The sequence below is a fragment of the Elephantulus edwardii genome, unplaced genomic scaffold (genome assembly GCF_000299155.1).
Source record: "Elephantulus edwardii isolate Elephantulus edwardi_28Jun2011 unplaced genomic scaffold, EleEdw1.0 scaffold00297, whole genome shotgun sequence".
In the NCBI taxonomy this organism is placed as follows: domain Eukaryota; kingdom Metazoa; phylum Chordata; class Mammalia; order Macroscelidea; family Macroscelididae; genus Elephantulus; species Elephantulus edwardii.
This window is the reverse complement of record NW_006400047.1, coordinates 205564-220412: the sequence shown is the minus strand read 5'-3', so window position 1 is coordinate 220412 and position 14849 is coordinate 205564. Positions and strand designations below refer to the sequence as shown.

Below are 14849 nucleotides of genomic sequence, written 5' to 3'. Positions count from 1 at the left end.
CTAGCCGCGGCTGAGCGGGGCCTCTGCCCGGGGCGCAGGGCTGGCCCGCCGCGGCGGACAGCAGGAGGAAGCGGCGGCGGCGCGTCCCGAGCGGTGCGCGCCATGTCGGCCGGGCCCCCTAAGGCCCTGCCGTCCACGGGGCCCCACTCCCTGCGTGACATGCCGCACCCGCTGGCTGGCTCCAGCAGCGAGGAGGCCGTGGGCGGCGACAGCACGCCCAGCCCGGACCTGCTGATGGCCCGCAGCTTCGGCGACAAGGTGGGTCGCGCGGGCTTGGGGACCAGGAGACCCGTTCCATTCCCTGGGGAGGCGGGATGGATGGAACCGAAGCCACGCTCGGCACGGGGCCGCGCCCATCCTGGCGCCCCTTGCCGGGGGGCGGGCGGGCGTGCCATCACTCCTGAGCCTTCGGGAGAAGCGTCTCCCCTGCAGGGTCGCTGCTGCCTGGGAGCGGCCAGAGGGACGGGCTTTCAGGCTGTGTCTGCCCGCGAGCTCCGGTGACAGCTGGTGGGGAGAGGTCCTGCCGGCGTGCGTGCAGAGCCCGGTCCCAAGTTCCTCCTAGTGCATCCCTGGAGTCGAAGCTGCCGAGTAACTTGTAGCTTCTCCAGTTTCCTGTGACTTCAAAGGAGAGAGAGTTCTGGGTTTGGTGGTGGAAACTGGTAAGTCTTGGTTTTAGTGTGAGTCCTTGTCGTCCCTCCCCCGCCGCCGGTCAGTCCTGTGGGGAGTGATCTTTGTTTAGGTTTGCTGTGTGGCCAGAGAAGTCACCTGACTTAGACCCCAGCTGGCGGCGGGAGGAGAGAGTCTCCTTGTGGTTTTCTGTCTGGAGCTCCCTTCACCTCCGACAGCCTCCCACACTCTTTAGGTCTGGCAGAGGCTGGTTTTGTGGTCGATGGAAAGAAAGCTTGCCCTTTGCCCTTCTTTGTGCAGAAAGAGGCTCCCGCCTCGCTTAGAGCAGCACGCTCTCCTGCTGCCTTGAGAGATCGCAGCCTAGGGAAGGAATTGGAGTGTCTATTCCCCTTTCCTTTGCCCGGTTCAAGTGTAGCGGTGGTGTGACTTGAGCAGTGATTGTATCAGCGCTGCTCTTGCCACTTACTCACTAATTGCAGGAATTAGAGTGCTCAGCGCTTGTGATCAGGATTTCCTGTCCCTGGTAGAATTCTCAATGAAGTCCTCCTCAACCCAATACCAGGTGGACGCAGGAAGCCTAACCCTCTTTCCTCCACTTGGAGCAAGTGGTAGAGGAATGACTTGCTAGTTGAAGACTCAAAATAGCTAAGGGAAGGGGTCTTTTTTTTTTTTTTAATTTTTGTGTGAGTGTACCGTCAAATCAGATCTGACTGGTACAGGAGGAGATTGTCCCTCCTTTTCCCGGCAGAGCATCTGGTGGATTCGAACCGTGTGCCTTTGGGATTGTAGTTGCAGCTCCTTGCCACTAGGTCACCGGAGCTCCCCAAGGGAAGGGGTCTTGATGTTACTTCCTGAGAAGGCTTGTGAGAGCAGAGAGTGGAAGTAGACCAGTAGGAGCAAGGACACGCAAAAGTTAATGAAATCAATGGATTGAGCAGCCCAGATGTGTGTGTCTGTGTGTCTGTGTGTGTGACTCCTTTGTGATTGTTTTCTTTTATAGATGAGAATTTATATGAAGAAATAATAATGTCACTTGGAAATATATTACCCAAATCTGCCATCAGTAATTGTAGAATGCTTAATGTATAATTTGCTGTTTTCTTACAGATTAATTGGTCCTAAATAACCAATAGTAGAGAGGAAATAAGATCAAACTTTCCAACTTCTTAGTCTTAGGCAGTTGTTAGTTGCCATTTCACTACAGTTGACAACAGTTCACAAGAACGCCATGAACATCAGATCAAAACCTTTCCCTCTCTTGCACCATTTTCACAATCCCTGTCATGCCTAAACCCAGAATGTTGCACAGTGTCAATACTTTCATTGATGGTCTTCTCTCTTTTTTTCCAAGCATGTTCTGAATAGGATAGTGAATTGCTCTGTGACCACCCCACAATTTAGCACCTAACAATAGTTTCTGTGGGTCAAAAAATCTAGGAATTCTAACTCGGTGTGTTTTATGAAGTTAGAGGCAAGCTGTTGACTTTTAGGTCCTGTTCTGACCCGAGGTTGACCCTCTGCTGTGGAATAGACTCTGCTCCCCAAGGTTTTCAGTGGTAGATTTTTCAGAAGGAGGTGTCCGGGACTGTCTTTTGATGCACCACTGGATGGATGAAAACTTCCCGTCTCTTGGTTAGTAGCCAGCCAGCATGTTAACCGTTTGTGCCACCCAGGAACTCAGCTGCTGGCTAAGGCTTCAGTCTACTGAAGGCTGGATTGGAGGATCCCCCTTCTAGCTGTTGGCAACGTCCTTGTCAAAATGCTTGACATGGCAGCTGGTTTTCCCCAGAGCAGTTGATCCGAAAGAGTGAGAGTACCTGACACTGAAGTCTGAGCATGGTATAACTTACTCCTAGATGTAACATTATCTTTGCTGTATTCTTTTTATCACAGAGGGAGCTCTGGTGGTGTACTCTGTAGAGAATGGTGCTGCTAATCCAACAGCAGTGCCTCTCTGGAGGTTTGAATCCACCAGTTAAGTGGAAGGAAAAAAAAATGGACACTTTTTCTCCTGTATACTTTACAACCTCCAAAAACCGGTTGGCGGGTCAGCTGTGAGTCAGTTCTAACTTGACAGCAGTGAAAGACAGAGAGATTGATCACATTTCAACTGGTCCAATGTGACAAGAAGGGTGTGGCTATCAGAAGGTGGGAATCATTGGGGTCATTTTGAAGATTGGCCACCACTGATAGCTATTTTAAATATTTGCTTGAATTCCTACGCTTAGAGGATAACCTGATTTAGTTGTGTAAATCCAGGGAGGACATAAGAAGTCAGACCCACGTCTCATTATTGCTGGCTTCCTTTACAGGATCAGTTCTGTGAGAAAGGCCATCTTGGAGGCATTATTATTAATTAAGGAATATTTAATAAGTCTCCTTACAGCTCTGGAGAGCACCTAAATGACACTGTCCCTAGGGCCTGATTTTGTAGTAAGCCTCTTTTCCTTGGAGGCCATGTAGTGAAATTCTTTCTCTTATTGGGAGTAACATTTTCTTTGAATCTTGCCTTACGTATAAATTCTTATAATTTAGAAGTTTTTTTACACAAGGAGCACATCTTGAAGCTAGCAGGAAACAGAAATTCAGGACTCTTGGAATCCTTCTCTTTGCCCTGTATTCTCATGCTCAGACTGGATGGGCAAGTAGGAAAGATGAGTGCTATGGGCCATCTAAAAAGAAGCCTGCTTTCTTGTACTTTTTGAAGTTGGGTTTGTGATCATGCATAAGAAGGATTCGGAATCAAGAGAAGGAGGTTTTCAGATCCCTCATAGTGCAGAGTTACTATGCAGAAGGAAATTTCTGTCTTTGGACCCAGGGTGATGCCATGATCAGGGAAGCTTGTTGGAGGTGATGCGTTTGAATGCTCTCTGGGTGTCTGAAAGAAAGAAGAAAATGTGATGGGTTCTCTATCCAACAGTTTCTCAAATCATTCAAACTGTGGCATGATGTGCTGGGAAAAAGAAATCTATCTACCGGGGCTGCTAGGATTTGGTTCTCATCATGTTAGTTGGCGGCCTGGTGGTAAGAAGCTGTGCTACAATCCCGGAGGCAAGTGATCTGAACCCACTAGCTGCTCTGTGGGAGAAGGATAGGCAGTCTCCTCGTGTGCCTTAGAAAACCTGCTGAAGGTTCAGCCATGAGTCAATTACATCTCAGCAGCACACATGCACCACCACCACCACCACATCATTATCTTTATTCATTGTCTAACTTTCAGATGCATAGGTAGCAATTGAAAATACCGTGTTTTGGACCAGGTACACTATAGTCTTTAAACTGACATCCTTGCTCTTTAGCACTTTGAAATAAGGATGACAGAAAAATAATTAATGCTTTTGAATTGTGGCTTCGTAGAAGAGTACTGAGTATCCCACATACTGCCAGAAGGACAAACAAGTTTGTCCTGGACGGATTGCAACCAGGGTGCTCCTTAGAGGCAAGGCTGATAAAACTTCCTCTCACATCCTTTGGGCATGTTGGCAGGAGGAGCCAGTCCTTGGAGAAGGACATTATCCTGGAAGAGATGGAGGGTCAGAGAAAGAGAGGAAGAGCATCAGCAAGATGGACTTACACAGTGACTGTAGCAATGAACTTGAGCATGTCAGATCGTGAGGATGATACAGGGTAAGGCGAAGTTCCTATCTGTTGTTTATAGGGTTGCTATGACAGCACCTCAGTTGTGGCTCCACAATCAATACTCTTGGCACCAACAGTCAGGAAATCAAAAGAAGAATTGTGTTAGGTAAATCTGTTGTCAGGGGCCGCTCCAAAGTACTGAGAAGCAATGATGTCAGTCTAAAAGCTAAGGTGTGCCTGATCCAGGCCATGGTCTTCCCAGTTATGTGCTATGTGTCAGAGCTGGACAGTGATTAAGGATGACAGAAGAAGAATAGATGCCTTCAAGTTGTGGTGCTGGAGAAGAGTCTTGAACATACCATGGAATGCCAAGAAAACAAATAGGTCTGTCTTGGAGAGGGTGTGATCAGGTTTCTCCTTGGAGGCTAGTATTTTGAAACTCTGTCTCACATACTTTGGGCACATGGCCAGGAGAGACCGGTCCTTGAGAAGGACACCATGCTCAGAAGCGTGGAGGGACAGCACAGGAGAGGAAGACCCTGATGAGATGGGGCAATAGGGGTTGGTGTGTCAGAATTAGTGAGACTGGCTCAGGACAGGGTGTGGCTCAGAGCTGCTGTACATAGGGTCGCTATGGGTCCCAGAAGACTCAATGACATATAACAACAACAATAGCAAATTCATGAAACCTCCTGCTGTTGATTCTGAGTTTCACTCATCCACTAGCAACACTCCTTAATTATGTACATCTTAAAATGCAAATAGCCACTAATATCATAGGTTGTGTTCTGCTTCGTTAACGTTTCTATCAACCTGGACTAGATGGTTTTATCTGATTCTCTATCCCTATTTGTAACAACTACTGTGGGCATCACTTTTCTGTGTTAGGCAAACATCCTGGTTATCTGCTAAATTGAAGACATGAAACTTCCATTCATAACAAAAGATCTTTATGTGATGGGCTCTATATCTAACAATTTCTCAAATAATTCAAACCGTGGCGTGATGTTTGTTGTTGTTATGTGCCATCGAGTCGTTAGTGACTCATACCTATCCTATGTACAACAGCCCTAAACCTTGCTCTATCCCTTGCCAATCTTCTTGTCTCTGACACGCCTATCCCATTACCCCAGTGACGGAATCAATCCATCTCATCAAGGAATTTTTCTTTCCTGCGCTGTTCCTCCACACTCCCAAGCATGACATTCCTCTCCAAGGACTGATCCCACCTTGCAACATGTCCAAAGTATGTCAGACGAAGCTTCAGAATCCTTGCTTCCCAGGAGCAACCCGATTTCACTCTCCAAGATGAACCTGTTTGTTCTCCTAGCAGTCCATGGAATATTCAATACTCTTCTCCAGCACCAAAGCTCAAAGGCATCAACTCTCCTTCTATCATCCCTAGTCATTGTCCACCTCTCTGCTGCATAGCAAGTAATTGCAAAGGCCATGGCTTGTTTCAAGCACACCTTAGTCGTGATGTAGGGGGTGAAATCTATCTACCAGGGGCTGCTAGACCTTGTTGAGATAGATTGATACAGTAACTAGGGCAATGAGGGTAGGTGTGTCTGAGTCAGTGAGTGTGGCTCAGGACAGGGTAGGCTTCAGAGCTATCAGACATATGGTCTCTATGTGTAGCTGGTGACTCGTCAGCACATAAGAACCACCATCACAACAACATGAAAGCACCCACCACCACCACCGCCATTGTCATCATATCTTTTCCACCTAAATGTAGAGAAATCTCTCTTTCTTTACGTTCATCTGGAAATGACTCTCGGCTGCTTCTTCCTTGACTTAACCTCTGGCTTCTATAGACCTTCCAGACACAACATCAAGCCCTCTCAAAGCCTCATTTCTGGTTAACATCCCTCCCCACATCCTCAGCCTCTTTCTTCTCTACTTCCAGCCACCTAGGACAATGTTTCCCCTGCAGTCTTTCTTGTCTATACTTATATCAGGTTCAGGAGGTAGGTGGTCAGTCTTATTTTCTTTTCTAGTCTCTGCTCCTTTGAGGCACATGCCATTTTATTCACTCAGCAAGTATCTGGATGCTTTCTCTGAGTAGGGCACTGTCCTAGAAACTTGAGATATTGTTGTTAAGTGTTGTGGCCACTACCACTTACAGTGACCTTTTGAATAAGCAGATTGAAACTTCTTCAGTCCTGTGTCATCTTCACATTCTCTGACACATTCAAGTCCATTGTCGCTGTCACCGTGTCTGTTTTTCTTGAAGTGAACATCTTGCTCCCTTTCCCTGACTTTTTCCTTTCCCAAGCAGGAACATCAGATAGATCAAGTGAATGTAAACTGACCCTTGTCTTCTTAAGTACGTTGTGGTGAGTACATACTGTTTGGGGTAAAAAATGCTATGGAAGTAAGTACCAAGAGAGCAGCAGCAGGGGGTTCAGGATTACTGGCTACAGGGAAGGGGTCATGGATCAGCCTCCTTGAGAAATTCAGAGTTCAGCAGGGACCTGAAGGAGGTTGGGTACATACCAGGCATATAGATACATAAAGATATCTTTAGATATCTAAAGAAGAGTGTGTCAGCCAAATAAGATGCATAAAAGCAGGTGCAGAGAGTAGGGGGTGGCAGGTGGAGTGGAAATGGGGGAGAAGCCCAGAGATTAGTGTGGCTGGACCAAGTGAGTGTTGGGTAGTTGTAGTGGGGCGGCCAGCAGTGAGGGGGCCTGATATACCACCCTGAAGACCTCGACCTTTAATGTGAATGACATGAAGGACCCATTGTGGGGTCTTGAGGGTATGATTTCATTTATGTGTTGAAAAGAATGACACAAGCTATTGAATTGAGAATTACTTCGACATTCCATAAAATAAGTCAGAATGTAAATAGCACTCTTAGTTAAGAGACAGTAAACTAGACCTTAAACTCACTTAGGTGTTGACAGGCAGCACTTAACTTGTCCCCTCCCTCTCCTCTTCCCCACCACCAAAAAAGGAAAATCTACCAGCTTGTATCTTTAAAAAAGGCCCCCAGGTATTTTGGAGTCATGAATGGCTGGAGCTAGGTATTCAAATGATGTTGGGCATTGGGTCCCTTTCTTCTCTTGGCTCTCTTTTACTTTTTGATAGCTTTCTTCTCAAACTAGGGAAAGGATATATCCTACAAACAAGCTTTACAAACTCCAGCAGAAAGAGGACACCTCTTTCCTGAGAGTTCCGTCAAAAATCCTGGGCAACACATCATTGGCCTAAATTGGGTCAGGCTCCTAAAGCAATCCTAGTGCCTGGAGCAGGTGCTCACCTTTGAGCCAGGAAATGTGCCACCACCTACTGCTCTAGAGTTGATTCCAACTCATAGCAGCCCTCTGGGATGATAGAACTACCACCTGTAAGGTTTCTAAGACTGTTGTTATGGAACCAGACCACCACATCTTTATCCAACAGAGCAGTTTGTGGGTTCAAACTATCAATCTTTCAGTTAGTACTCGAGAGATTAACCATTGCACCACCAGGGCTACTTAACCAGAAGGGAGGTCTTTATTTGTTTTAATTGTAAAGTAGACATACAAAGGGTATGATTTGTATCTGTTTAGAGAACGAAATGTATCTGTACTGTTCAACAAATAAAATGAACACTGATGTTTCCACCTCTCAGATGAAAATCTGGAATATTATTTGTGTTTTGGGGGAGATAGGTGATTTCCAAAACAAAATCAATCTATTGTTAGCAGGAAAAAAGAGGCATGAGCAGTGGACAAGCAGAAAAAACAAATGTTCCAACAGAAACTCTACTACCTTCTTTCTTGTCAGTACCACCTTCCCTGCTTTTCATGTTTATTCATTAAAATCTTGAATTTCATTCAGACCCTAATTTACTGTCTTCTCAAGTTATGCCTTTATTTTGGGAATTTACCCATCTACATTAATGATCTGTTCTGTACATTTCTTGACTGATTTCCTTTCCCTTTTAATTCCCTTTTTAACAATTTAGCCACACTCTCTTATGTCTTCACCTTTACACTATACTGTTGTTATATACCATTGAGTCAGAACTGATCCATAGTTGACCCCCCTCCCCCTTTGCCCTCAGGTTTTAAGAGACTGTAAATTGCATGAGAGGAGATTGCCTATTTTCTCTCCTGGAGTCGCTGGAAGATTTGAACCCTGTGCCTTTGGGTTGGCAGCGCAACTCCTTACCACTTGGCCAGCAGAGCTCCCTCCCATCATACTGTCTTGTTCAACACTGAATCAGAACTGACTCATAACTGACCCTCCAGTGGGTTTTTAGGGGCAGTAATTGCATCGGAGGAGATTGTCCATCCTTTTCCTGTGGAGCAGATGGTGGATTTGAGCGTTGTATCTTTAGGATTACAGCACATCTTCTTACCACCAGGCAACCAAGTTAAGTTGGTAGACAGCACTTCAGCTGTCGAGTATCCACATGCCACCTTGACACAGTCCTCCCTTGGTTCCATGTTTTAGAATGTATATGGAGTATAGAAGTCCAGATCTCAAACAAGGGCTGAAATTAATTTCTGGCTCTACCACTTACAGTCTTAGTTGTAGCAAATTATTTAACCTTCTTGTGCCTCAGTTTCCTCATCTGTACAAAGGGATGTCAGTAGTACCTGGCTTGATATCAAAGCTCAATATATTGTGAGCCTGTAATAAATGCTGGGTGGTTGTTAGTATTTCTTGATATTGTATTCACAACATCTTTTTTATTTTTTGCCAGTTCTTTGTAAATTTTTCTCTCAATTGGAGTCCAGTCCATAATTACTCTAGATGCATAAAATGCAAAGAATATAATATTAAGAATTAGTTACAAAGTTGATGTAACTTGACAAGCCATTCAGAGATCCATGAGGCAACCCAGAGATCAGCAATAGAAAGGAAGCAGCTGTCACACTGGATAGAAGGTCAGTGGGAGGACGTGAGGGGAGCAGAACCCAGGAGATTCTTCAGGAAGTAGATTCATGGTGGGTCAACTCAGCAAGAGTTGAGACCACAGAGGCAGAGAGCCCTGGAAGAAGCAACAACTTCTAGAGACACCATCTGAACCTGAGAGAAGAAATTAAGGGGAGAGAGGAATAGCCTGGCTTTCTACTACACCCCGTTTTCTGATCATCTCAATATTTTCCTTTGGTGGAACCTATCCAGCCAGGATGCAAGGAAACCTGGGAAATGTAGTTCCCTGTGAGACAAAGTAGAAAAAAAAAAAAAGGAAATGAATCCGAACCTAAAAAGTGAAATGACTGACATAGTTTTCTGTATAGGTCTTTCTGCTTGTTCTTTAAATAATGCTATTTCTTAGGGCTCTGCATCAGATCTTTGATCTTCATTCAATTTAATAGTTATCTCTGGATCATCTTAGCTTGTGGCTTCAATTCTTATTGCTATTTTTTTTAAATTTGCATTTAAATATCACTCCCTCATGTCCTTTCTGTCTTAGGGAACTTAGGTGGCTTAGGGTTAAGAAATTATGCTGCCAACCCAAAGGCATGTGGTTCAAATCTACCAGCTACTCCAAGGGAGAAAGACAGTCAGTTGACTCCCTTGTGATTAAGTGCTTCTGAAAACCCACTGGAGGGTCAGTTATGAATTAGTTATGATTTGATAGAACATAACATATAGTGTAAGGTAACATAATGTAAAGTAACATTGAAAGTCAATTCCTAGTAGACATGACATTGACATAGATATAGACTTGACATTGACTTTCTCTCTGAGGGAGCTCTCATGGGTGGCATAGCCTGTAGAGAGTCGCACTGGTGACCCAAATGCAGCACCTCTCTGGTGGTCCAAAACTCTGAAAAAGATGGGCAGTTTCCTCCAATGCAGTTTACACCCTCCTGAAAACCCACTGGAAGGTCTGCTATAAGTCAGTTTGACTTGATGGCAATGAGGTTAGGGATGTCTGGTGGGCTGGTGCTAAGAAGCTGTGCTGCAATCCCAAAGGCCGCATTTGAATCCACCAGCTGCTCTGTGGAAGAAGGATGGCAGTCTCTTCCCATGCGGTTTCCTGTCTCTGAATACCCACTGGAGGGTCAGCCATGGGTTCGTTCTGACTCATTGGCACACAACAAGAAGACACTTTCTTTAAAAAATAAAACGCCCTTTCTTTCTTAAGCTTTTATTGCTATTAAGGAGAGGTTGAGCTGGGTTTTCACCAAGACCTTGAAGCTTGAGGAAGCTCTCTGATGTGTGTGTTGAGGGGACGGGGAATGAGATGGAACACAGCATCATAAATGAGGGAAGGATTTGAGCAGAGGTCCTGAGGTGAAAAAGCCTTGTGCTCACTGGAGGAGGAATGAGGAGAGTCATGTGTCAAGAGTGGATCCCCAGAGTCTAGAGCTGGGGATTAGTGAGAAACATGGGAAAACAGCCTGGAAGGAGTTTGAAGAATGCTTTGATTATGGTCACTTGGAATTTAGCTTTTTCTTATTCATTGGCCAATTTTCAGATGCATGGCCGGTAACTGAAAATACCATTACTTAGATCAGGTGTACCTTAGTCTTTAAGCTGACACCTTTGTTCTGTAGAACTTTAAAGTGGTCCTTGGTCACTTTCTCTGGTGCTAAAACATCCCTCTAATATTAGACAAATTGCTCTTAAATGAATAAGTGCACCTTTGCCACCAGTGGGCTTGAGCATGATGGTGGGAATGGTGCAGGGTAGGGCAAGATTCAGATCCGTTGTTCATGGGGTCACTATTAGTTGCAGTCAATTCAGCAACACCTAACAACACGATAGCTTACACCTTATATATGTATGTTACTTCAGAAGAAGTCCTCATTTTGTCTGCTGGAGTGGAAATAGAAAATATTTTTATTTATTAGTACATTGGGGAGGGGAAAGTTGTGCAGAAAAAGCATTTTCAGAACTCTTGTTTGAGTAAAACCAAAGAGGCAGAAAAGCAGGGGTGTATTTGGGTTGCAGATTACAGGCATTTTTCAAAACCCATGTCTATTGTGGTTTAGATCCAGTCAGGAGCTCAGTGCTAGGTGCTAGGGAACTTAGAGAAAGATTAAAAAATGATCTCTCCCTTGAGAGATTTATGGTCCAGTGAGGAAGGGGGCCACTTAAAAAGATGGTTGCAATATAATGTGAAAATGCTAAAAGTACTTACTAGCTCTGTGGCCTTGGCTTAATTTCTTAACCTTGTAATGCCTTAGTTTCCCCCTGGCTAAAATTCAGGTTCTTTTAATGGGTTCTCTGAAGATTAAATGCGTGATTTGCACAGTGTCAGGAATGGATTTAAGTGCAAGCAGTTTATCTGAGAAGTGAGGGAAGCAGCATTCGAGGAGAAGGGATGTGAGACAGGGAAGAGAATGCAGCCAGTAAAAGGTACACTGTCAAGTCAGTCTCCACTGAGGACTGTTGTTAAGCTGCTCTTGGGCAGGGCCCCAACTCGGCAACCGCATGCTGCCCATTCTGCACCACTCCCCTGACTGGTGTCCAGATGGGACCATTGTGATCTATAGGGTTTTCATTAACTAGTTTTAGACAGTAGGTCACCAGGCCTTTCTTCTTAGTGTGTCTCTGTTCAGCTGGAACTTGTTCAGCACCATAGTAACATGCAAACCTCTGTAAAGACAGGTGACAGCTATACATGCAATGCACTGACCTGGAATTTTGCTTAGAAGGCAAGAATTCTACCACTGCCTTCAGAGAAGCTTAATTCTACCCAGGAAGCACTGGGAATCTGTAGAGAATGCGTGCTTTGCTTGTCTTCTGCTTGGAGTAAGGGAGCTGTGGTCTTCAAACAGCAAACTGTTTAACTCACTGGTTAAGATCTGCTTGAGTCAGGGCATTAATTCCCTAAGTACTTCCAGCCTATGTTGTGGGTGGGCCATACAGAAGCTAGGGAAAGCTATCAGATCAAGAAATGCAACTGTTGTCAGCTGGAAGACAGACCATTGTAATGAAGTAGTCAGGGTGAGAGGATATGGGGCATCTGCTACACTTATTTTGAAAATTGTATACTTGGAAATAAAGACATGAGGGATTATTTTTAAGAGTAGGGCACCTTTTCCAAAGCAGATTAAGTTTGAGCTAAGGGAGGAAGGAAGAAATGGACCAAGAAAGGAAGAGCAACTTGGGCAGAAAAGTCTGGCAAAACCTGCAAGTGTCAGGAGATACACAGATGATGGAGAGGGCCTTGTTCTTCCCTACTAAGTGTTTTAACAAGGGAAGGTCAAGACCCTGTGTTTATTTAGAGAGGTTGCTGTAACAGAGTCCCTAGCAGGGTCAAGTCTGAACCAGGGAGTTCAGGAAAAAGGCTCTTGCAGCAGTTGACTAGAGGGGAGGCTGTTCCATAAGGTTTTTGACTCATTGGATCAGATACTAGATGATTGGCTCACTTTAACCACAGTGTGAGCTGGAGTCAGAAATGCCACTGAGTATCTGCTTCATTCTCTCAGACCAGACTTATGGAGGTGATGGGACATGAGGCAAACGGCAGCCCGCATCCCTCCTATTACACAGCTCTGTCTCCAAAGAGAGGTAAACCTCTCTTCTTAGGAGAAGGAGGGTGAAAAAAAATCTCAGGGAAACCTGGCCTGGGTCGTGTGTTTGTGCTGTGACTGGTCTAAATTGGTTTCAAATGCTCACCCTGGACCAATCAGCTAAGGGTGGAGGAAATAATCTGAAAGATTATGACAGTCCTTATGCCAGCTACATCCCTTAGAGAAACAGTAAAGTATCACCACAGGCAAAGTCTCAGATCACTGGAGAATGATGGAGGCAAGATTACAGTGGGAATTTGGGGAGAAGTATATAAAAAAGTTAAATATTTACATTATAATTCATATGTGCTGTAGCAGTGAAGATAAATGATAATGATATTTTGTAAGTATGCATTTATGTATTTTTTTTTTTAAATGCAATTGCAAATATGCAGCCACCCCTTCTACCTAATTCTAGAACATTTTCATCAGCTGTGATGCTCATGTGTCCCCATTTATCAGTTGCTCTTCTCCATTCCCCCCTATCTTCAACTCCTGCTTTACTTACTGTCTCTTTAGATTCTGGATCTTTCATATGAGCGAGATGATACATGACATGAACTTTTGTGTCTAGCTCCTTCATTAAGCATAATGTTTTCAAGATTTATTCATGTTTATAACATCAGTAGCACTTCATTTCTTGTTATAGCTGAGTAATAATTCATTCTAAGAATGAAACATACTGTATTTATCTGTTCATCAAGTTGGTGGACGTTTGAGTCATTTCTACTAGGTCTGTCTATTTTGGGGTTATCAGCGTAACTCTGCTGACTACGCCACTGGAGGCCCCTTGGGTATATACTTATGTATAACTGTCTGTGCCCATACTTGACGTGCTAAAATGACTTTACTCTGTAAGTGCTTCAGTGTCTTCTCTGGATGAGGTACAGGGTTAGAATTTATGCTCCTTGGCAGTTAAGAGATCTAAATTCTGAAAATGACATTAGCCTGTACAGGTCTCAGAAAGTACAGGTAAATGATATCTTCTTATAATTAGAGGGGGTAAAAATGGCCGTGAAATAGCTGTTTTATTGCAAAACTTGAAGCCTGCACTTTCGTTAAGCCATTTAATTAGGGCAGAGGTGTGTTTAAGGAACTGGGTTTGTCATCCTGCTAGCATCAGCATCTGCTGTGAAAAACAATGATAGCAGCCTTTTTCTGAACTGTCCGTTCAAGCAGATCTTGTTTATCACATGACTTGCATCAGCAATTGTGAAGGGCGCTTGAACTCCCCCCACTCCCACTCGTCCAAGATTTATATATGCACCTGATACAGGCCATGGACTTTTCATCACTTGATATCCTTCTCAGAGCTGGATAATGACTAAGGATGACAAAAAATATTGATGCCTTTAAGTTGTGGTACTGGAAAAAAGTGCTGAATATCCCATGGGTTGCCAAAAGAAACAAACATATCTAAGAGAAGGTGCAACCAGAGTGTTCCTTAGAGGTAAGGAGGTGAAGCTTTGTCCCATATATTTTGGGCATGTTGTTAGGAGACAGGCTTTTCCTTGGAAAGGGACATCATGCTTGGAAAGATGGAGGGTCAGCGAAAGAGGAAGACCTTCAGTGAGATGGATTGACATAGTGACTTGCAGTAATGAGTATGTTGGATATGATGAGGCTCACACAGGATAGGTAGGACAGGGTTCAGATCTCTTGTCCATAAAGTCGCTATGAGTTGTACTTAACAACAACAGCATCATGTGCCAGGCATGGAGGATATGTGAACTAACTTAACCTAAAGGCACACAGGTTCTCGGAAAGGAGACAAAAGAGATGCAAGGGTGTAATTGCAATTTAACATGATTTTGGGTGTGTATACCCAGAATTTGGAAGCAGGTGTGGCATCCACTTCTGAAATGGCTTGCCTCTGGAAACTCTATGAACGTGGAGAAACAATGAAAGTTATACAAGTGTTCAGGTCTTTTGTTCAGAGGGTCCCTATGAATCGTCTATGACTCGACAGCACTTAACAACAATACCCAGAATGTCATAAGGGGAGCTACAGTGACTTTTTTTTTTTTTTAGTAAGAGAAATTTTAGAATAAGATGTATTTGCAGGAAGTCTTTTCTTTTTTAAAAATCTTCTTTATTTTTATTTTTTATTCTTACTTTTAATGAAAATTTACAGAGACTTTGGGTTTCCATTCATTCATTGTTGCAGTT

General features: G+C 44.2%; 1 protein-coding gene across 1 annotated transcript in view; it reads left to right on the top strand.

The window, feature by feature from the left end:
• Positions 1–102: 102 nt before the first annotated feature.
• SNX30 (sorting nexin family member 30) overlaps positions 103–14849 on the top strand; it is a 133925-nt gene continuing 119178 nt past the window's right edge. The window contains exon 1 of the mRNA XM_006900840.1: positions 103–258. Coding sequence (XP_006900902.1) covers positions 103–258 — 156 coding nt within the window. The remainder of the gene's footprint in view (positions 259–14849) is intronic.